This window comes from Xenopus tropicalis, chromosome 1 (assembly GCF_000004195.4).
Source record: "Xenopus tropicalis strain Nigerian chromosome 1, UCB_Xtro_10.0, whole genome shotgun sequence".
NCBI lineage: Eukaryota > Metazoa > Chordata > Amphibia > Anura > Pipidae > Xenopus > Xenopus tropicalis.
This window is the reverse complement of record NC_030677.2, coordinates 172,760,598-172,785,056: the sequence shown is the minus strand read 5'-3', so window position 1 is coordinate 172,785,056 and position 24,459 is coordinate 172,760,598. Positions and strand designations below refer to the sequence as shown.

Here is a 24,459-nt window from a genome sequence, read left to right as displayed (position 1 = left end):
AATCAAGCCATTTTAGTCTGTAGTTTGTTTAAACCAAAGTAGTGCAGGTCTCATAGTCAAATAAAATCTATTAGATGCTAAAAAGTGCTCATTTATAACTTGTGCTGCTATGTACAGTATTTTCAACTTGCTAGAGCTCCTGCTGAGCAGTAACCCTGCAGCAAACTATAGCTGTACAGCCAAGGAATATATATATATTGTACAGGTATGGGATCCCTTATCCGGAAACCCGATATCCAGAAAGCTCCGAATTACAGAAAGCCTGTCTCACATAGACCACATTTTAATCAAATAATTCAGATTTTTAAAATTGATTTCCTTTTTCTCTGTAAAAATAAAACAGTGCTTTGTATTTGATCCCAACTAAGATCTAATTAATCCTTACTGGATGTAAAATAATCCTATTGGGTTTAATTAATGTTTTATTGATTTCTTAGTAGATTTAAGGTATGAAGATCTAAATTACGGAAAGACCCCTTATCCGGAATACCCCTGGTCCAGAGCATTCTGGATAACAGGTCCTATACCTGTACTATAATATCATTCTTTCTTGATAAATTCTAAATAGGAATATCCTTAGTGCACACTGACTTCTGAAGAGCATCCCATAAAATGCCAATGAGATAATGCTGCCCTCCATACCAATATTATGAGCCAGAGCCTGCTTGAGTCAATGTTATTTCAACAGGTTCTAAATGGGAAATATGTGAATAAAACAGATAATAAGTTTACCCCATGTGAAAATCTACACTACTCAAGGGGTTTGTAGGCTATGGGTCATCATTCTTTGTCACCCTTTAATGCAGTGAAATTTTAACATATAATATACTTGATCTGTAAACAATATAGGGCTGCCTAAAGCAAATGAGCCCTCCAGTGTGGCTCTAGAGCGATACACCAATTAATTGGATCAAGCACAGTAACTTGTAGGCTGATCAATAACGTCTGCAGTAAAAGGCAGAGCAGAATGATGGATAGAGATTAACTTAAAGCGCAGCCACTGAAAGAAAGGGAGGGGAACTGAGTGTAATTAACTCCACAACGCCAATCTGTGAGCAGATTTAAACCACTTTGCAGCTAAGGGACCTACAACACCAGGGTACACTCATCACCAGCAAAAGGACAAACGTAGCATTTGATTAAAATAGCCCTGTCTAGAACAGAACATGCGCCAGTATAATAATGTAATCAGCCTGACAGCACCATTTGTCTGAACCGGCTACAATTCCAGATACAGAAAACAATAACAAATTATTACAAATCTTGATTCATGTTTTTTCCCCAATCAGCTAACAGTGACCTCTGCTCCTCTGCAGGAGCTTTCATTGCCCTGGAGGGCTCTGAGGGCAGGTCCCATAGGGAACAGTTATGGGGGCAGCTCGCTGTCTTCTGCTTAGAGAAAAACAAGATATTTGAGAATAAAGATGAATTGTAATGTGTTTTTCTATAACTGCATTAATGAAGCACGGATCCCACAAAATGTTTTCATATTCCTGAATATAATCCATGCTGTCTAATTTGTGTGGAAAAAACAAATTGCAAGAGGGTACAGACATTTATTCGTCTTCATTTATATAGCACTCACTTATTCCACTGCACCACCTAATCATTCACATCAGTCTCTACCCCTGTGGAACTTACAGTCTAAGATTCTCTATTCCATCAGTCATCAGTTTTATCAGCAGCCAATTCCCTGTATGTTTTTGGATTGTAAGAGGAAACCAGAGTACTCAGAGGAAAGCCATGCAACTACAGGGAGAGCATACAAAATCCTTACAGATAGTGCTCTGGCTGGAATTGAACCTAGGAGCCCAGCACTTTGTATCTACATAGCAGCTGCATATGTATATAGGAAGCTATGTAATTTTCATTAAACTATCTTATTTTTTCATAAAATATTAACACACTGTTATAAACACGCCCCAAAGCATAGAATTGGCGCATTTATTAAAAATCCAAGTACTCCGCTACCAACAGATACACTTACCTTTGGCTTCATGTATATCAGCTACATATATATATATATATTCCTTACATCTCAGGAGGATTCTGCCTGCATCAAGGTCAATTCTTTATATTGCCTTGATCTGTGCTAAGTCACCCCTCAGACCTTGAATATGAGAAGATATTGAGAGTGGGGCTGCTTCGCTGGTTCCCTCAGTTTACAATAACTTTTTTTAGGGAAGCTAGAGGAAAACACTTTTGAAAAATAGATACGCCCTCCAGTCAGCTTCCTAAAAGGAAATCCGAGACTCTCCCACCCAACAGCCTATATGTCCTTGTGGCACATGGGTCATCAGTTTCGGGTTTCTGCAGAGCAACTTACAGTGTCAGCTCAGCCCTGGCAACTTAATCCATCTGCTTTCTCTCAGAGAAGGATTTAAGCATTAACAAGGGAAACAGCATAGCCAGTACGCTTGTAGTCACAAATAATGGCACAATTTATGACAAAAAAAAAGCTCTAACTGGCAAAGCCCTCCCAATAGAATAGCCTTCTTTGTACAGCGCTGACGAATATGTTAGCTTGTAAAAAATGCTCGTTAATAATAACGGCTTATGTACCCAATAATAAACACAGTTTAGGCACATTTGGTAGTGTGTGTATTGTGATATATCAAATATTATACATATTGGTGGGCAAACTTTTACTGGAGCAGTAGCCCTAGAGCTAACAATAACAGGCTTACAGTTGCTATGGTTGACCAACCTGTAGCACATCTATCCAGTGATACTAATGGAGACCCAGTAACTCTCTGTGTCTGATAGTTTACAATATATGTTATAGTATATAAAATGTGCTTTACACATGGTAGCAGAAAAACAATGAGTCTTGTGGGAGAGTTTGCACATTGATACTGTTCTCCCCTGATGGGTCTCCTTAGGCCCCCTTAGATGGCCAAATGAGTGTATTTTACTATGTATACCCAGCTTTAAGCAAGAGCCGAAGAAGCTTCTGATCCCCTTGCTGGACATAAGTGATGGCACATGGGGAGATTTGTCAACCACGGGAGATCTGTGCTACCCGCAAACTCACCTGAAAATAACTTAGCATTGGTGTATCATCAGTGATAAAACATATGAATTAAAAAAACTTCCGGAAAACTTACTTCTCCTCCATTTACTGGCATATTCCTGTTTCATATGTTTTACTGCCAGAAATTCATGCTGACACCAGTGCTAAGATATTTTCAGGAGATTTGTTGCTAATGCATTGCTCACGCAGGCCACAACCCTCCTCATATACCATTTTCCTAAGCAGAAGCCCAAGAGGCTATTATCTCCCTCTGTGGCAAAAGATTTAAGCAGGAGCCCAAGAGGCTACAAATCACGGAAGTTTCCTCACAAGGCAAAAATAAAGTAAGTTTTAATAATGACAAATATAAAAATATAAACAAAAAATGTGCATTTGATGGAAATGTTAATAATGCATACTGTGAAGATAAAGCACCGATTTTTGTGACTACATATAGTAATCAATTTTACAAGATTAGAGAGATTTTCAATAGTCTTATACCAGTTCTTTACAATGATCCTCTCTTAGAAGCTACCTTGCTTGGTGGCTGCAAGGTAGTTGCACGGAGAGCCCCAACTCTAGGTAATGTCCTTTCTCCCACTTTGTGGAGATCACAACCCACTAGAGCTACGTGGTTAACGACTAAAGGGACATATCCATGTGGAGCACGAAGACGTGTTACCTGTAACTACATAAAACGATCCACAATTTTTTGTAGTTCTATTACTGGCAAATCTTACAATATGCGTGTGTATGCAAACTGTAACACGCAATACGTTGTATACTTATCAACGTGCTCGCATTGTAATATCCAATATATTGGTTGCACGGTTCCACCTTTAAAGAATAGGATGCGTGAACACATTAGACACATTACTACTAAAGATAGCAATAGTCCCATATCTCGGCACTTTATACAATGTTGCAAATCAAACGTCTCCTTTTTGCAGATACAGGTTATAGATAAAGTGTTGCCAGATGAACGGGGCTCTGACATGCATGCAAGGCTTTTGCGCCTCAAAGTGAAATGGATTTTTGTTTTAGGTACGCGTTCTCCTAATGGCTTAAATTCTATTTTTGATGTGAGTTGCTATGTATGATATGAGATTTATTTTTGTTATAGACTTTGAATTCAATATAAATTTTGTAAATTGCAATTTTATTATTAATGTTTGCTTAGGGATATTTCTTTTGGTCTTTTTCTCCTTTGATTTTACTTGGGAGGGAGTGGCTTTTCTCTGTCAATTCTAGTTAAATGATTTCGTCACTTTCCCTCACTTTGCTATTTAAACCTCCTGTGATGTGTGTATACTTCCTGCCTATGATTAAGTGTGTGCGCACACGAAACGCGTCAGGCGTTGTGTTTTTAATGGACAAATAAAGATCAACTTTTAAAGAATATATCCCTTGTCCGGTGCACTTGGTGTTACCTTTATTGGAACTTCCGCAATTTCACTGAAATCGCGCTGCCGCGCATGCCATCCCACCGGCGATTTACATTTTCGCTGGTGGGATGGCTTTTCGGGAAATTAGTCGCCCGCGAACAGGGAGATTAATCTCCCCGTGTGCCATCCCTTCATGTTTTCATCCCTTGAGTCAATGCCCTTTTTTATACAAGACAGCACTTTATTTGCTTTAGTAGCCGCAGAATGACATTGCCAGGAATTACACAACTTACTATCTACAAAAACCCCCAGATCCTTCTCCATTAAGGATCCCCCCAACAAACCATTTAGTAGATAGCTTGCGTTTATATTATTTCTACCAAAGTGCATAACTTTGCACTTGTCCACATTAAACCTCATTTTACAATTTGCTGCCCAGTTTTCCAATCTGGGCCCCAATTTTTTTCACACAGTGTGTTAGCATGAGCAGCTGTCTGGAATGTAAGTTAAACCTGGCCACAGCACAAGAAAAATCTTACAATAGTAACTCCGGACAAAGCAGTATTCTTGGTATTTCCCGCTTTACTTTCTTCTTCCTTGGCATAATTGCTGTTCACAGAATGTCAAGAAAAGGAAAAAGCTTTTTACTGAGTGCAGCTCATAAGAAAACATGATTTTTGTGCTATGGCATTTCCTTCATATAAAAGACAAATTCTTTGCTTATCTACTGGGGCACCCGAAGAGTAAATTTTATGGTCCTGAATTTCTCACAAATTTGTCAAGGCAGTCTTAAACTACCAGCCTTCCCACAAAGTGTCTTCTAAAGGCAAACAATATTAGTAAAGGTTAATATTCATCTAATATTTAAAATTTTGCAGTTTTAAGTAACTTTTGTATATGTAAAAAGCAGCATCTGTACTGCTGGCTCTGACTCCTGAAACAGTGTGGCAGAAGCCAGCTGATAAACAGACTTGAAGGAGAGCTGATGCAGCACTGTTTGCAGGGGCAGCAGCTCTAAATGTTCCATAGTTTGCAGTTGGTTCTTGCAAGGTGCAGTTGGGGTCAGCTTGGACCCATTGCACCTCTGCCCTGTTATCGCCCAATTCTTCATAAGACTGCACTTTTGTAAGGCACTAAGTAAATCTAAAAATACCAGAGCTCCCATTTATCTTTCAATCTTAAAAGAAATACTTAAATAAATGCTATTATATAAGGCAGGGGTCCCCCACCTTTCTTACTCATGAGCCACAGTCAAATGTAAAAAGACTTGGAGAGCAACACAAACACCATAAAAGGTCATGGAGGTGCCAAATAATGGCTAAGATTGGCTATTAGGCAGCCTCTATGCACACTATCGGCTTAAAGGAGGCTTTATTTGGTAGTAAGTCAGGAATTCAAAAATAACTACCTGTTTTGGGGACACTTAGAGCAACATCCAAGGGGATTGGTAAGCAACATGTCGTTCACAAGGTACAGCTTGGGGATCACTGATATAAGGAGTAATGTATCCCGTATTGTAAAATACTATATTATTATTATTATTACTATATTAGAAAGCATTGTATAAATTAATAAGGCTGCAAGATGAGTACTTTTATAAAGATCCTGGAACTCATAGCTAATATCTTTATATTTTTAACAAGATATACATTCATTTTTAGAATGTAGGTATGGGACCTATTTATTCAGAATGCTTGGGACCTGGGATTTTGAGGATAAGTGATATTTCTGTAATTTGGATCACCATACAAAGTCTACATATATTTATGCTTACATTTTCATATGCAAATCTGAGTAAAAACTTGTGTGAATATTGTTTCTATTTCTAAACAGTTGACTTTTATAGAACATGTGTGTGACTGTGTGTCCTTTTCTATGATTAACCAAAAACCTCTCTGAACTTTCTTCAGTGTTTTGTGTACATAATTACTTCTACCTGGGGCATAAATCATTATTCAATTCTAGTAATACTGAGATGTTTTCTATACAGGTAGATTGGCTCCTGGTGTAAAGGACCGGAGCATGAATGCGTGTGAGTGAGGCTGATTTAAATAACTAAGGAGTCTCTGTAATATATGTTGTTGTGGTTACATTTATAAAATAAGATGTGTGAGACTGAACTTAGTTTTCACTTTTTGTAAACCATTGCGCCAGACTTTCAGCAATTTGCAGGAAATCAGGCAAGCACTGAGAGAAAAGTATTCTGAGTGGAGAACACGCTCTGCATGTGTAATGAAGGGAGTTGTTGCCAGCACTATGCAGCACACAGAACAAGCACAGGGAGGTTCTAACTAAAGAAAACAAAAACACAATACAAATCTACACACATTGTAGTGATTTTAGAAAGGTTAATGTCCCTTGCAACTTATGTGAATGAACCATTGATTTATTTTTATCTGTTTTGTTTTCTTGACACTGCAGATGAACTACAGTACTAGCCTTATATTACTCACTGTAAGGGAAATGAAGTGGTGCTGTATAATGATTGTGATGGTTTAGTGGTTTAGGAGCTGAATGCTACGACTATCACACTAAATGACTCACGTAGATACCGTGACATCAACATTACTTACTGCTATTAATTTGTGAAAATTAACTATGCCTGGGAATGCTCTGACAAGGCTATTCAGGGTCTCTGTTTCCTTCCCCTGGATGGTTTATAGCAAATCAATTAATCAATTTTAGGTGGCGCCAAGGGCACAGGGGAAAATAATCATTTCTTGGGTAAATCTGATGAGGAGAAATCTTCTCTTATTATGCAAAACATCTTACTCTCAGGTACAATCTGGAAATGATCTTTTTATCTCTGAAAGAGATGTACAATAAAATGTAATCTGCTAAAAGTGCCCATACATGGTGAGATTTGCTAAAGACTGCCAAACAAGCAAATCTTCCCACTGATATGCCCACCTTGGGTGGAAGAAATTGTGCTTTGTGATGAAAGGGATAGGAAAAGTTGGAGCGAGGACCACATCAATGACCAGATGCGGCCCCTAATCTGACGAAAAATCAAGCTTGTCCGATCGACATCTGCCCAATTTTTGCCCAGATATCAGTAGGGGAAGCCTGCTGAATAAGCTGCTGAGTTGGTATTAAGGCCCTGAATCGGCAGTTGACCTCCTTAAGGCCACCTTAAGGGTGCTTCTAAAGCAAACAAATTGTTTAAAAAAGTTTTAAAAGTTTAAAACCCTAACAGGACAATGGCACAAGGAACTGTTGGACTGATACAAATTTCCTTTAAAAACAATTAGTGATCCAACAGGCGCAAACCAATAGCCACAACTTTCGCTCATGTAGACCCTTCAGTAAGCCAGTCACAGTACCAGTGAACTGTTAAACCAAATGCTGTTTATTTTCATGTCTACTGTAATAAAATATTGGCAGGTACACAAAATACAAATAGCAAATAAATATGTTTACATAAGGTATTACCACTAATAACACAATATTGACTACAGATGCAAGCGCAATACTACGGGTTTGCCAGAATCATAATTAAAGCCTTCATACTGCTAATTATATCGGGTGAATGATTGCTGAGCTGTAAGTGGGTAAGTCATAGAATGAGTCAGTCAATAAACATGTTCAGCTTTAAATCAAAGATACTATGGAATTTTAGCGTTAACCTGCAGGGATTTTTTTTTTTGCCTCATGTGTCACTCTGGATTAGTGATGCAAAAACTTGATAATTCTTGTATTTTGTTAAATATTGAATATTTTATAAAACAGCATTTACATATTTAGATATCAGATTGCATTTACTGTAAACAAATAAAAGGTATGTTTAGTTATCCAGAGCTTTAAAGACACATGACGTAGAAATACAGAATAAAGGGTAAGTTCACTTGTAATTTGCATTTTATAATGTTGTAGATGTTCCTACTCTAAGCAACATTCAAATAGTATTTATTTTTTAAATTATTAGCATTTTTATTTCCAATGGTAAAAGGTGCAGAACAAAATATATATTTAAAAAAAAAATCACAAAAATATGCAATAGCATATTGTCTTATACCCCTGCTGTCTACATCATACTGAAAGTTCAACTTAGAATAAAGCACCCCAGTAGACATTTACAGAGGATGAAAAGACTCCAACACAATAAAAATGCTCCCTTTGGCACTATTGCAATTTATATTTTTTTGCTGATTTTGAGAAAAGTTATTTCATGTAGCATCTATAACAGTGACCAACATGATGCTCACCAACACCTTGGATGTTGCCCCCAGTGGTCTCAAAGCAGGTGCTTATTTTCTGAATTTCTAGCTTGGAGGCAAGTTTTGGTTGCATAAAAACCAGGTGTAATGACAAACAGAGCCTCCTGTAAGCTGCCAGTTCACATTTGGCTACCAAATAACCAATCACAGCCCTTATTGGGCACTCTCTACGAACTTTTTTTTTATGCTTGTGTTGCACCTCAACTTTTTTTATATTTAAATGTTGCTCACTATCATAGATTATGAACCCAGGAAAAACATCTATGCAGACAAGCAACAAGGGGTTTAGAAGGGGGCATGAAATAACTGGTGTATATGGGAAACTGTGCATAAACCATAAGCATTTAGGCTTATAGAAAATTTGCTCTTTAAAAAAGTAAACCAAATAACTAACCCCTCAGGGACTGTAATGGAATTATTTTCTTCTGTCTTCAGTTTGTTTTGAGACTGTGTCGTCTCTCCTTGAGCAATGGAAATCTGTTTAAGCCACTTGCGACTCTCAGCGCACCCCCTTAATAGAACGTCTGGACTGGCCATCTCACCGAGCCATTTGCAGAGCAATCATTCAGACTGGGGCAGCACATCCTCAGCTGGAAGCAGCACACAAGGTCAATAATCTCGGTCCCAAAATGCAGTTTTTAGATGACAGCCTCACTGCCTACAGAAAATATATCTGAGAAAGAATTAGATTAAGTGCACTTACTTAATACGAAGCCTGCACATTATGGATTGGATGGGTTTCCATTAGGACCATAAACTAGAAATCAGCACCCAGATTTCAATCTGCATCACCTGAACAGTAAGACTGTCGCTTTAATGGGAGAAAGAAACATCAGAGAATAACAACATAGTTCCTTCTCTTTTGATTTTTTAACAGAAATAACAACTGAAAAGTGAATTGAACTGAATCATAGAAATCAGAAATTTAAAGGAAAAATAAACATATATAAAACATATAAGCTAGTGTTAGGCACATGAGCAACTAAAATGCCACACAGACCTGATTCTGTGCCTTTCCCTGTATCTGTACCCTGAGTCATTGTGTCGTCATGGGTAAAGGGCACGTGGCACAGAAGTTGCTCAAAATGCATCCTTGTGCGTTTGTGGCCCAAAATCCACTGTGTGTGCCTGCACCCAGGCTGACAGACTGGCGCCAGGTACAGGCACAGGGAATGGCTGATGCCACCATAGGGGCTGATTCTCGCTTGCATTTATCCGCAGGCTGAGAATCAGCCCTGTGGCGCATTAACCTTAAAAGAGAAATGCAATGAATGCACATTGACTGAAAAAAACTGCTATGACCGCTGATGGAGTTTGAATAGAATGAAGGTAGGAACAGGGACATTTCTATCAAGTAACTAAGTTGCCGCCAGCCCAGCTGTGCTTACTCTGTCCCGACACCCTGGCCAGGTTACCTTACCTTTGTGCATTATAAAATAATATATTAAACGTAATATATTATATATATAATATATAATAAGTCAAAATCTTTTAGGTTTCAAAAGTCAAAAAATTGTTCCCAGAGCAAGTCCAGTACTTAGCCAAAGTATTCATTCTTCCAGTCTGGTCCTCAAAGGGTTAATACTGTATGATTGAACATATTAGAATGCAGAATAAAAATGAAAGGAAGGCTTAATTATCTATAGCTCATGAGTGTATAGAATTACAGGTGTATAGAAAGGTTGTAGAATCTGCAAAGCACATAATTGCCAGGTCAATCCCTGACCATTCTGTGGGACACACATCTCTGCAGAGCTTTTGAATGTATTCATGACTTTCATATCAGGGAACAGTTTCATCTATGCTTGCAGTGTAAAAACATTTTCCAACAGAAAAAGAAATACGTTAATCGACTGGCAACACAGCACTGAATGCCAAATCACTCTTAATGTAAGGCAAGTTCTTCCAGGAATGTGACATATTTCATGTGCCTGATAGCCCCCATCAGAGCGGTATGTTTCCCTCATTTGGACAGAGTCCAGGTACTTCTCTCTCCCCGTGTTCACAAACTGAAGTGCTGGACAAAGTCCAGCAGCAAATTTGACTGCCCAGAGAATGAGAGATGACTTATATCATTAGAGAGGATGGTGGTATGGAGGTTTTATGGCAGCAGAGACACAGGAATGCAACTGTCTGGGACATGAATTGTCTCAGGTTGCACCTTCATCCCTTCTCCATACAGTATATTCCTCACCCGTTATTCTTGGACAAGAAAGGAAGAGTATCCACAGAAAACAGTGGGAAAGGTTAGATGAAACATATTCTCAATTTGTAACAAGTGTTACCTTCATATCATCTGCCCATAACATGCATAGGGATAAATTATTCTGCTCAGAGGGCATTCATGCTTTTAAAAAGAATTCTTGAACTTTTGAAAGAATAAAATGTTAAAGTGTGAGAACATTTTTATCATCAGTTCACTCAATACATTATGTAAATTTGCTTCAATAACTTGAGGGCAAGCAACACCAGAAGTGGGTAATACAGTGCATTCCCATGATCTGCCTCTTAGTCTGGGAAAAAAAGAACTTTCTCCCAGGCAGGAACTGTGAGATCTCTCTGTTGCATTACAAACCCACAATCAAATTGTGGATGTACAACCTGCATTTAGCAGTGCCAGGCCTAAGGTTGAGGGGTATCTAAGGCAAGACCCCTGCCCCAATCACCACAGCAACCTGACAACACCCTTCCCCCGCGCACCTCCTCAGTGCAACTCAGCCTATTCCCAATTCAGCTGATACCCCAAAAGGAGAAGTCAGGAAGAAAAGGTACATACCCAGCACCCCACCACCATTGTGCCCTAGTCTCCTCTGCCTATCCCTAGTTCCAACTCTTAAATTCAGTTACATCTGACTTGAGTAAGTTTGCAATTTAAAGGGTAATTTAATAAAAGGTGCAAGTTTGCTACCAAAGAAACCAGTCAGCAAGGAACATGTACTGGTCACCTGTTTACAAGCAAATATCGTACTTGATGGTATGGCTTACTGCACCTGGGCAAATTTTATTACATAATGGGGATAAGGTGCTAGGCAAAGATTCCATTAATTTTCATTACAAAAGGAGGGAATTGCTTTAGTAAATGATATAGGACTTTCTCAATTTGTAGGGGCTGAGAAGAACTTAGGAAAACTTCAAAAACTGGCATCCACACCTGGTGGCCAGAAACTGGGGAACTCCATGAGGAAAATGTTGGCTTAGATTTGTGAAGGATTCCTATCTTTTGTTCTTTATATTTTTGAAGCGAAGGCTCCGCGTTTTCTTATATATGTAATACTGTTATGAGCTGAGTGGGTGATCTGACCAAAGGCTGGACATCTAATTGGGACTTTTACCAAAAACAACCACTATCTATGAGATATAGAGGGTTTTACTAAATATTTTTAAATAATAAACCCCAGGTTTCTCCTTTAATTGTGAGTAAAGGACAGAAGGGCGGGTGTGCAGTTTAAGCTCTTTATAGAGTTTTATGGTTTTCTCAAATTAACCATTACCAAGTGCATTTACAGAGTTACGCTAAATATAAATGTGTTAGCCTACGGTTTCATTTGTAATGAGAGCCTGTGTTTACACAGAATGACTACACGGATTGTCATCTTCTGCTTTTGTGAGGATCATATAAATGTAAACCTATAGGGAGCAATATTACCTTATTAAAAATACAAGTATATTGCCTACTTCTTTTACTTACACGCTAATCCTATATGTAGATGATATAAGTTTATCAAATTGCCATACAAAACTTAAATCTTTTTTTTTTTCTTGAACTTCTCACCTTTTTTTACCTCTCTTTTTTGTGTTTGTTTGTTACTGTAATACTTACTGGCTTGTTAAAAATCAATACTATAAATTAAAAAAATATATTTATAATAGAATAGTAGAAGATAAGGAGAAGTTCCACGACAAAGGGTTTTCAGACTTTTTCAGTTCAAGCCACCCTTTAAAGCCCAATATTTTGTCAAGGGTCCCTTTCACTCATAATAAAGCTAAAGATTTATGGAAAACATTGGAGTAAAAGTAATTTAGACATAGTTCCAAGACTATCAGCTATTTACCTTGACAAAGGGACAAGACCAGTGCGTTGCCAAATTGTTTAACAGACAGTTTCAATTCTAGCCTGAAAGCACGTGTCTGTGCAACATAATCAGAAAGAAACAATGTAATCACATTAGTAACATTTTTTTTCTCCAGTACTGAATCCTTTTAAAAAAATAAATAAATGTTTCTAAATTGCTCTGAAAAGGAAACTGTGTAAATACAAATTATGTCATTGGCAGCTTTGTGTCCTACCTTTATTCTCACACAAAATACTGTCAATAGACTTATTACATATATAGCAATGTGTTTGGCAAGGTCGCTTATAGGAGTTTGGTCACTATAGCAGGAATATGAAATCTGTTATTATTGCCATGTATTTATACCGCACCAATAGATTGAGCAATTCTGTACAACAGAAGGGTGCACTTACAAAACCTAACCAATACAGGAGTTAAAGAAGTCCGTGCTCAAAAGAGCTTACAATCTAAAATAATCTTATTCATTGCATGCATCCCCAATACAACTGGATACATTTTGCATTTGCTTTTGGTCCAGGGTGAACACATGCTGTCCCCAGGATGAACAAATGCCGAGCTACTGCTGAACTGCTGATATTACAACATTTCTATATGCCTGTATTCCTTGCTATGGGAGACAGGGGACCTGAGCACAAAAAACATCTGAAAACTACCACTTACAATTGGAAAGAACCCCAAAATATTTCCTTCAACTCACTGCTCGGGCTAAATACATTCTATTACAAATTCAATGGAAACTTCTGCAAAAATACAATTAAATGGTGCCTCTATGCAAAGTCATTTAGCAACAAGCGAAATCAGCACTTTTAAAAAATGAAATAGCCGTTTTTATTACAAGGTCAGTTTAAGTAAGCAAATGAAAATGGCAAGCCTTAAAGTTTATTTGTATAGAAAACAATTATCAGAATGAATAACAAGGTGAACATAAGCTATCCAGGCTTATAAATATAAGGCCTGCAGTGCCAACTATAAAGATTACTTTTTAGCAAATTACCCTGGTAGCTTGAGGAGAATACTGAATATTGCACTTGGCTTTTGTAGCCCTGTAAAAATAACAGTGCACAAAGGCACTATGATAGCATCGATTATTGAACCCCAGACAACCTCTGCTATGACAGTCCATGGCAATTGCTTGGCTTATGACACACTAGAGAGATTATCAAAAAAGATTTTGAAGTGTCATGAACAAATCGCAGGTATACTGACAGACACAATTTTCTATGAGTGTTATCTTGCCAGATGTCTTTTTCCATAGAAATCAAAATCTGTCTGACATCAAGGCAGGTGGCAACACTAGCGTATTATATGATTCTGGTAAGAAACTATAGGCAAAGGGTCTACCAAGACCACTTGCGAAACTGTGTCCCCCTCCACAGAAGATTCTTCGAAGGCGACTGGCACACAGGGACTACTACCCAGCCCCCCACTCACTCGATGCCCCATGCCTGCGCCTCCTACCCACTCCCTGCGTCCCCGCCATCCACATTGCCAGCAGGTATGAGAGGGGCAGGGGAGAGGTTTCTTTTTGCAACTATAGGGAAAGCAGACCCCCACGGTCCATGCCCACCCACGATATCTGTTTCCTCTATAGTTACACCAGTGACTTAGACATTAGTACTGTCTCCTATTGCTCTTGACACTTTTCACCACATTTAAATCTAGAGTAACTACTAATTTTTTTTCACGTGACAGTGCTCCATAACCTGAAGCCTAGGAAAATGTACTCGAAGGGCTTAATGCCCCTTGATTAGCTGTTTGGGAGGGTCCCTGTACCTGACTTTTAGACTGAAAATACTAAATATGTAGCATAAGTACTAAAGCAATATTATTATCAAGTATGTAGATACATTATTTAATGTATTATAATTGCTAAGTGTGTAGATAAATGCTAGGTAATAATAACATTAATAATAATATGAAGCACTGTATGAGTCCTGGGAAGTTTGCAGACTCACCCTTGCTTGGGAATACTGCATTTGTTTTAACAAGTGATACACCTTTGCCATTCACTTTTTGACATTCTTAAAGCATAGAGAAGAGAAGCAAAAATAATCTCATTAAAGTAATTAAGTTATGAGCTGCAACTTGTTTTACAGGTGTGGCCCATTTAAGTCAAGCATAGGAGCTTTATGACTATGGAATGGCATGTTGTTGAAGCAGCTAAACAGTCAGTAATAGGATAGAAGGCAGTGCTGAACACAGCTTCTTGCAAGCAACCTGTTAAATTCCTTGCTCTAAGGGCAATGGCACAAGGGGAGATTAGTTGGCCATGGTTACATCTCGGCCACAACGGGCGACTCATTTACCCAAAATGCCATCCCACCTGCAATGAAGTAAATTACTAACGGAACGGCATGGAGACAGCATACACCTAAGACACCTTTTCTAAAAATGAGCACAATAAATAGGATTTAAGAATATATTAGGCCTATACTTAAAATTTTTAAGAAAATCCATATTTTCAAAGTCTGAAAAGCACTAATTAAAGCACTAATTTAAAAGTTAGGCACTTTTTTACTGAACTTACCATTCCTTCTTTATAAACAAAGTAATTTTTTTTCAGCCCTCCCTATCTACCTTAGACTAAACAAACCCCTCCCTTCTCGAAGCAGAAGACTTTGAGAAGCTCATTATCAGAGGCTTCTTGGTGGACTGGTCATTTGTTTTATCAGCTCCTTTGATGTTCTTTGGGATCAGGACATACTAAAGAGAAATTGGCTTTATATTATTTTTTTAATTACATAAATAGCATAATTGATATATATGTCTTATTTAAAACAATAGGCACAAAATTCAGCACATGACCTATTCATTGAGCTCATGTTGAAAATGGGTTTATACTGTCCTTTTAAATTGTGCATATTATTAGAATTCTCTGCTTTAAACTTCCATCTCTGAAACTACGTAAAAATATTCCACCACTTCTGCCAGTAACTGAGCAATGGAAATCACAGATAAATATAAATAGCAGTAAGTGTTGGTAAAAGGGACTATACTTGGGGTTAATAATAAACACAGCATTTTAGATCTGTGACCCCCGCACCTTATTACTTTAACCAACAATGCAAAAATATTTTCTGACACAGGTCACTGATGGACAAATAATGGATATATTGAACTCCCAACGCTTTAACCAAGTGGTAGATGGTAAAAATTACACAGGGGCAGTCGTGTTTTTATGGTTTCAGTGAATTCCTAACTGATCAGTGCAATGTTTCTTCTAAAAGTTTATAGTCTTCTAAAAGTCTATGAAGGAAAAAGAAAAAGAAAAGACTTTCAGCAGCCTGAGCTTCACAGCGCCAAGGCAGGAAATATAACTAGTACGTGGCTGCCAGCTTAACACCAAATGCAGATGAATTAACCATTGACAACTGTAAAAACATTATTTAATAAATTACTTTTGGGCTACATTTGGCTTTCAAAGGGATTTAAACCCGAACAATTAACTGAATTTTCTATTGTTAGAATTATCAGACAGTTTAGTCTGCTAATAGCTGTCTTTCAATTAAACAGTTCTCTGAAGGTCAGTGACCCTAAATTCCCAGTATGCACTGCCTGTATAATTAAAGGGGTAGTTCACATTTACAAGTTAACCTTTACAGTGTTATAGAATGTCCTATTCTTAGCATTTTTTTAGTTGACCTCATGTCATTTAATTTCACTTTTTACTTCATATAGCTTTTTATTTATTTGCATTCGTCCTCTGCTTTCATAAGGGCTTACTTACTCTGGCAGTCATAAAACTATTGCTCTGTGTGGATCCAATTTTATTGTTACTTTGTATTACTTATTTTTCTCATCAGGCCCTATTCAACTTCCAGTCTCATTTCTCTGGTTGCAAGGGTAAACTGAATCCTAGAACCAGATGGCTGCTGAAATTCCATAGTAATGAAACCACAAAAATATAAAATATAAAGACCAACTACAAATTCTCTCACTGTTTACATCATACTAAAAAATAATGCAAGGGTGAACTGCCCCTTATTTCTAGTAGCATATATCTAAAAACTGCTAAAAACAGGAAATTTCTGCAAAGTGCAGAATTGCACAGAGAAGTCTTCATCAAGTCATTGTTTTCAGTTTAGATCCTTTTAAAGGATAAGGAAACTGACATTCACTGGGGGTGCTAATCTGTTAGTCCTCCTTGTCGGATCAAGTCAAGCCATTTACAAGGAGATCCATTATTCAGCCTCTGAGTGCTGCTTTAGTGCTATCAGGAACAAAACCAACTAACACTGCAGTCCTGCTTTGATTTTATCTGAAGTTCAAGCCCTGCACTGACAGATACAACCACTACTATGTCACGCTTGCTCTTGGGGGGCTCTTAAGGCTACAAAGTGCAGTTTTTTTTTATAAAGATAGATGATAGTTCTAATTTAGAAACATGTTAAGTGATCACAGTGTTATTATGCTGGGCTAGTGATACAGAGCCCTAAATTAAGACCTCTGTATGCAGCTCTGGAGATAGGAAACATTCACTATATGAAAAGAAGCAGCAACAAGTAATTCAAAAATGTTGAATTTCTTTTAGATCATGGCTTTTAAACCTTACCGATTCCAATGTAAAGTGTAAAGCTTTTAGTCTCTGTAATGTTTTCGTGTTCTACTACTTTTAGAAGTGAGTACAGCATGCTGCAGGTCCTCTACACAAATCCCCTTCCTCTAAATAGGGCATAAAAATATTATATATATGAGGGTATGTGTGAGATCATAAGAAACAGCGTGAGATTGTGTGACTGTATATTTAGTATTTCTATGTTTTACAGAGTCACTAGCAACCTGCTCTGGTCTGTGCATGTCACTAATAAAATCTAGTGCATGGGAATAAAGATTGTAATTACTGTCACCTATTTGTCTTTCACAGTTTTTCATTCATGTTTGTAGTCATTCTCATATACACATTATAGCTTAATTAACTGCCGGCCACACAGATACAGCTGCAACCATGGTGTATGAGACTACAGTTTAACCCTACCATTAACAGAAAACTTTAACCCAGTATGGTCATACTGTAAAACAGCCAACATAAGTGGCCACTCAGTACAATATAAAAATAAACAACCCCTCTAGCCCAAACAGTTGTCTCATGTTTAGCCACCTTCTTGAAACTGGGTCATGGCTCTATAGCAATCAGGAAAATAGGGCCTTATGAAAATAAATATTTAGAGCACTGGAACGAGCACATAAAGAGCATATAACGATAAAGTGCCTATTGCAAAAGGGCTTACAGTCAGTTCCTATCAAAGCCTTTCAAAGAGTTTTTGGCCGATTTAATCACGGATCTGATTTCTGGGAGAAACCTTATTGAGTTTTTTTTCCAGTTTTTCCCACTAGCTTTTGAACAGCACCAAAGACTGGTTTTGGCTGCAAATAGATTAGATTAGATAATCTTAGATAAATTAGATAAGCTCTACAATATGAAAAAGGTGATACATTTTCCTGGCAAAAAATGACCTATCTAATAAAACACACAAATACACAAACCAACAGATCCTTTTGTTATACAACAACAACCACAATAACAACAACCACACAGCATGATCAACTCTGAGATGGAATAAAAATATAAGTATAAAAGTTTATTAATAATCATCCAATGTTTAACATACATACATTTAACTAAAAATGGAAAATTCCCTTTAAAAGAAATTTATTTCATATAATAGCAGATTTGATTTTATTATATATTGCTTTACCCTAGGGTTACATTGTGTTTCACAGCCCACAAGCTTCATTGTCAGACATGATCTACATTTCAAGAAAATCTGATGCAATGTCTTTTTTTCCCTATATGAAGGATTCCTCATGCAGAAATAGTCTGTAAATGGCTTCAACTGAATTCAAAATGCAGATTGTAATCACAACCTGAATTCCAATGACACATAATCAGATGCTACCCCCAAGAGATTTGCCGTTTTCTATATTTAATGTCCTTCTAAATGTTATTCTCATGATAAAAATCTACACTTTAAAGCAACAGCATTTTTTAATCTTTATACTAAGTGGGCTACTCTCACTTGCAAGGAATTCAGTGTGAATCACTGACAGTGACTTAAAGGCATACTGTCATCACCTAATTACTACCATATATCATAACACCATTACATGTGTTTTAACATTTTTATACAGTTTCAATGTATCTGTTTACTTTGCCTCAGCTAATTCTCCTTTTCTCTTTCACCGTCACAGTTAAATCAGGTACAGGCATTCCAAGAAGCAGTGTAGTAAAATTTTAATAAGACATTATAATTGATCCTGCTTCATCTTGTGAGACAATAGGCTAGAACCTAAAACCTATAGAAACTGCCTTTTTTCTGTTGCAAACTCTGTGATTTTCAGCAGAAGTAGTACAGGTATGGGATCCATTATCTGGAAACCCGATATCCAGAAAGCTCCGAATTACAGAAAGCCTGTCTCCCATAGACACCCTTTTAAACAAATAATTCAGATTTTTAAAATTAATTTGCTTTTTCTTTATAAAACAGTGCTTTGTATTTGATCCCAACTACGATATAATTAATCCTTACTGGATGCAAAATAATCCTATTCGGTTTTGTTAATGTTTTATTCATTTTTAGTAGACTTAAGGTATGAAGATCCAAATTACGGAAAGACCCCTTATCTGGAATACCCTTGGTCCCGAGCATTCTGGATTATGGGTCCTATACCTGTACTGTAAGATGGTATGTTTACTGCTAACACTTAGCGAAAAGTTTTAAAGCATCTTCATAAAAGTACATAGAGAGTATTTTAGGACTTTTGCTATTACACTTTCCAGCACGTGAGAAAAAAATTCCCCAAATCCCCCCTAAATAAACAGCCCATAATATAATAAGCTAACAGGTGCCACTATGGAAGCCACATTTTAGTTATATACACCCAGAACACTGGCACTCAGCATACTCAGTGCAAGACGTCCTGGCATCACCCCACTACAATGTTTCTGCTGTCTGACACTGTTGTTGCTGACTCCTCTAGCTGGTGGACCCTCATTGCTGGGTAAACCTACAAGTCATCAGCCTATCTTCAGGCCAACTTTCCCAAACTGCCTGCACAGGGCTTTAACCCAGGATCTAGTGCTATGATCTAGTGAAAAAGTTAAGGGCATTTACATATGCTGCAACACACTTAAAGGAAAAATGTATTCCCTCCTATTGACATGAGGTCATTGGGCTTATGTAGCAAAGGTGCAAACTAACTGTATTTACACAGACATACCCGATTCCACAAATTGAATGGAATTCATAATAAAAGTCTGTCTGGACTGGCAAAGACAATTTTCAAAAGTCCACTTAGGCTCACAGAGTAATCCAAGTCCTCTCTCTCTATTCATTCCTGAAGTGATGGATTCTGGGACTTATTTTTACTTTCTACAGTGGGTGGCACACACAGCAGTATTAAAAAGTAGGGAGGATAACTGTAAATTCCACAGATTGGTTTGTTAATGTGATACTGACACTAAAAAACTACTCTTCAAAATATGAATGTACATTAAAAGTTACCTACAGATTATGTTGATTTATTTTCATTCATAGTTCTGCTTTTAAAGTCATTGTTACTTGGATTTCCTAAACCTGACTTGTTTTGCCAACCTGACCGTCCCTTCTCAACCTGTCAGTTATAGCTTCTAATGCTAACGGACTCCTGCTGCACAAATATGGCAGCCCCCTCATAGAGGAATACGGGGGATCAGACAGGTAAAGTAAAAGTAAACCTTCAAGGCAAACTTATAAATAGCATGCAAAGACAAAGTTATGATAGATGTAAAGGTTTAATTTCTGGTATCTCTTTGAGATGCTCCACACACTGGAATGCCTATGCTCTGCACAGTTTACTTGTACTAGGAGTTTTGAATAGGCACTTCATGAGCCATGCTCTGCACCGTCTTTAATATGACATATTTTTCATTACAACATAATCAGGTGAAGTGGTACAGTATAGTGCAATAAAGTTGAAGTGGACTACTTGTATTCTCAAAATTCATTTAAAAACAAACATTAAAAAACAAACACCAGCTAGATTACAATCAATTCTCAGTCAATTTTCACTAAAACTGAGCATATACGTAGGCTGCCAGACCCACATTCAAACATTTGGATTTGGATAGGAATGTTCCAGCACCTACTGTTAGGAGTGTTAGGTTAGGGCGACCAGATCAAATTCAGGGATATGTCTAATAAATGCATGTTGCAGGGCTGAAATATTGTTTTCCCTACCGCGATTGCAGGTGCTCCAACCAGCAGCTGCAGTACCCCCTAGCATAGGATGACTAGATCATTTGAAAATTCATGGACACTTCTAGAAAATCTAGCTAGAAGGGCTGCACTGATTGCAATTAATTGTAAATGCAATCATTTACAATTAATTGCAATCAGTGCAGCCCTTCTAGCTAGATTTTCTAGAAGTGTCCATGAATTTTCAAATGATCTAGTCACCCTATGCTAGGGGGTACTGCAGCTGCTGGTTGGAGCACCTGCAATCACGGTAGGGAAAGCAATATTTCTTTTCCCAGGGTCATCTGCTTATTTACACTGTAGAGATCAGACTCTGGGTGATAAAGAGAGGGAATGTGGTATCGGGTTTCAGACTTCAATGAATCAGGGGGAACATCCATATCTAAGACAGATAATGCAGGGTAATCAGAGGATACCTATCGATCCAGGTGGGATGGGTGTTGGGTGCATTCCTTGCAGTTATTTCAGTGGCTAGAGCACTAAGGCTAATGGGGAACAAGTCCTCCACATGGGTAGCAGAAGCTGTAAACAGGGATGTCCTAGTACACATGCCAAAAGTCAAGCGCTCTATAATAACAGTAGGCTTATACATGTATCCTGGGGCTTGGCTTACTAGCTGCTGTCAGGGGGCTTATGCTTCACACTGCACCTATGCCACACGTCCCTTCCCACCCTAAAGGGGACCCCCCTGCCTGTTGGCTGCACAAGACACATCCCAGAGTTAAAATTCAATCTAATCCTCTCCTTCCCACAGTGGCCTGGAGCACAAGTAATTATGCTTTCATTGCTATCTTTAGCTCCAGACACATTCAAAATCACATTTAAAATTGTGGTTTTAAAGCTAAGACTTAAATATAAACAAAGAAACATTTTTGTCCTTACTGGAAGTTGGGGCTGCATTATTTATAACCATACTGTATCTGCAGCTCTCCAGCTGTTAATGGACTACAAATCCCAGCAGCCCTGAGAAACCTTTGGAGCTATAGGAATGGCTAATACAAAGTCTTGCTGACAGAACACACATTCTGACAGCTCAAGCCCCTTCCAATAGAAGACACAAGGCCACGGTGTTTGCAAGCATGCTAAGTATGAGTAAAGTGGAAATAGCCGGGCAGGTACTTACCATACCAACTGTGCTGCTTACCAGCAGAATATACCAATACCCTGTCTTTATTCTGTCTTCTCAGGGAAAGGGTTCATATAGCTGCTGCTTGACAACTTCATTCCCAGCCGTCCTGTCAGTGGGCGGGGAACCTTAGAACATGACTCCGACACCCTCTTGCAGTTAGACATATACAAATATGCCCTGTTCTACAAAACTACACCAAGCTATAGCTGTGTGAGATTGTACTCTGCATGCAGGAGTTGTGCAACTAAGAACCTATCCCAAGTGTTGCCCAACGGCGGCACAAACAAAGATCACCCTATGTGTGAATGGGTGGTGAGCTTTTCCCTCTGCCAGTAAATTCCAGCTCAGCCTCCTAACACAGCCTCTCCCCTGAGCTCTGCTTATGAATGAACAGGGCATCAGTGGCTCACTTTCCCGCACCCTCCCCTGACATTATCTAGGTCACCTGACAATTCATAAGGGGGAAAAAATTAGATTATCAGATTTACAAAAATGGACGACATGAATGAAAGAGTTACACACAACTGCCTTGCAGAAGTGTCATAACAAGTGAATATATGTCACCCCAAGTCAGGTTCGCAATTCCACTGCTCTGAATAGAACACAAATTTGGGGGTCTATTTATTATGATGTGTAAATAACGGTGTCATCTTTAAATGCATAAAAGGCGTAAAATATGGAATTCAGGCAGTGAAATTCGCTATTAAATTTAAACAGCTTTAAACACAGTGTTTCAGTTCTGTTTTACACAGCATACTAAATAGGCCACTTATTTACTGTAGAGCACTATCTCAAAATACATAAGATTACAGAGCACTCATCATCCTTTTCCCCACACTCTACTGAGTGTTGGAAGCAGGATCAAGCTGGCAGGTGTAAATAGCACATGAAAGTTGGACTTTTAGGGTAACGGCAGGTCTGCATGACATCGACCTGTGTGCACAGCAACAGATGTAGTGCTGTTTTGTTACTTCTGCTCTCTGCTGGAGGGTGGTGGTGTTTAAAGTACTGTAAGTGCCACTTTCCTTATTGGATTGGCCTCAAAGCACCCAACAAGCCACTTACCTTACTGGATTGGCCTCAAAGCACCCAGTGTGCCACCTCCCTAACTGGACTGTCACAAGAGGCATTTTATCTGCCACTGTCATCTATTTAATGCAAAGCTTCCTGTTCTGTAATGATGACAGGTGACCTGCGACATCAAAAACAACCTGTATGCCCTGTATGTTCCTTACCAACAATTACTGGTAAATACTACTCCAGAATATTACAGGGAAACAATGACAGCTTAATTGTAAAATATAAGGATATCAGACATGACTAAGGTGTTTTTACACAAGTCACGGATCTCAAGGAGATGTAATTTTCTGTGGTGCGCAATATTTATTATAATATAAAATTGTACATTTGGAGTGCTTTCATAATTCACTGCAAATTCTACATTATATGAAATAGTGCACCATTTTATATAAAGTAATAAATAAATACTATATAATGATGTTAGTAGTCTGTGGAGTTCTATGATAATTCTTTTATATGGCCATTGAATCACACAAGGGGATGTCTCTCTGTCCGCATATAAATGTAAATGGAGAAACAGCTGTCTGCTCCTATCCAATCCTTCTGCATTGTGAGGCACAGCATTGGCCCATGTGCACACACACAGAGTAGATTTTGGCACAAAAACATGACTGTATGCATTTTCACATAGGGCTGGCACCCTGCTTCTTTTTATGTTTTGTATCAGTGTCTACCTTTAAAAAAACAAAAAAAAACAATAAAAAGAAAAGGCCTTGCATACAGTATATGTGATTGCGATGTTGTTATCACAGATTAAATCATGACACAAAGCAGATTATTTAACAAATGTAAGAGACAAAGAAAATTATATATCATATAATTATAAATAATAGCTATTTAATTTTGTATGTACACTAATCTAAAGACATGTTCATTAATCTCACTCAAATAAAAAGATAGAGAAAACTACTATAAGGGCATAAAGTGGGTTTTTAATGGTAACTACATGTACTGTAGTGTGGTGAGGGTCAGGAAACACTCAACCTGAAAAAACCTTATCCAGCACCCAACCCTAACCTTCAAAATGCTGCCATTATAGAACGCGCACCTAACACGTACCTTTCTGCTCTGTACACTACTTCTGCGCACAGCTTAGGTACCAAGGAAACTTTGGGAGAAGAGGAAGAGTGTTCACCCCAAATTTTAGTTCCTGTGGGTTGCAGCTACAAATCATTGGTGGTCAGAACACCCACCTATTAAAGGCACCATATATTATGGTCACAACTGGCCACAATAGACCTGCAAACTGTAATAATTCTAAACTGTAAAGCTTGCTACATACCCAAGATCCACTAGGTTGGATATTTGCCTGGTTTGGCCACCTAGAG

At 38.1% G+C, this 24,459-nt stretch overlaps 1 protein-coding gene across 8 annotated transcripts in view; it reads right to left on the bottom strand.

The window, feature by feature from the left end:
- The window catches only part of mcc (mutated in colorectal cancers), a 164,169-nt gene that overhangs the window by 98,171 nt on the left and 41,539 nt on the right, over nucleotides 1-24,459 (bottom strand). Inside the window, exon 1 of one of the 8 annotated variants that reach the window (XM_031896350.1) lies at nucleotides 22,046-22,132. In XM_031896350.1, coding sequence (XP_031752210.1) covers nucleotides 22,046-22,048 — 3 coding nt within the window. In that variant the 5' untranslated portion in view covers nucleotides 22,049-22,132. 8 annotated transcript variants of the gene reach the window in all.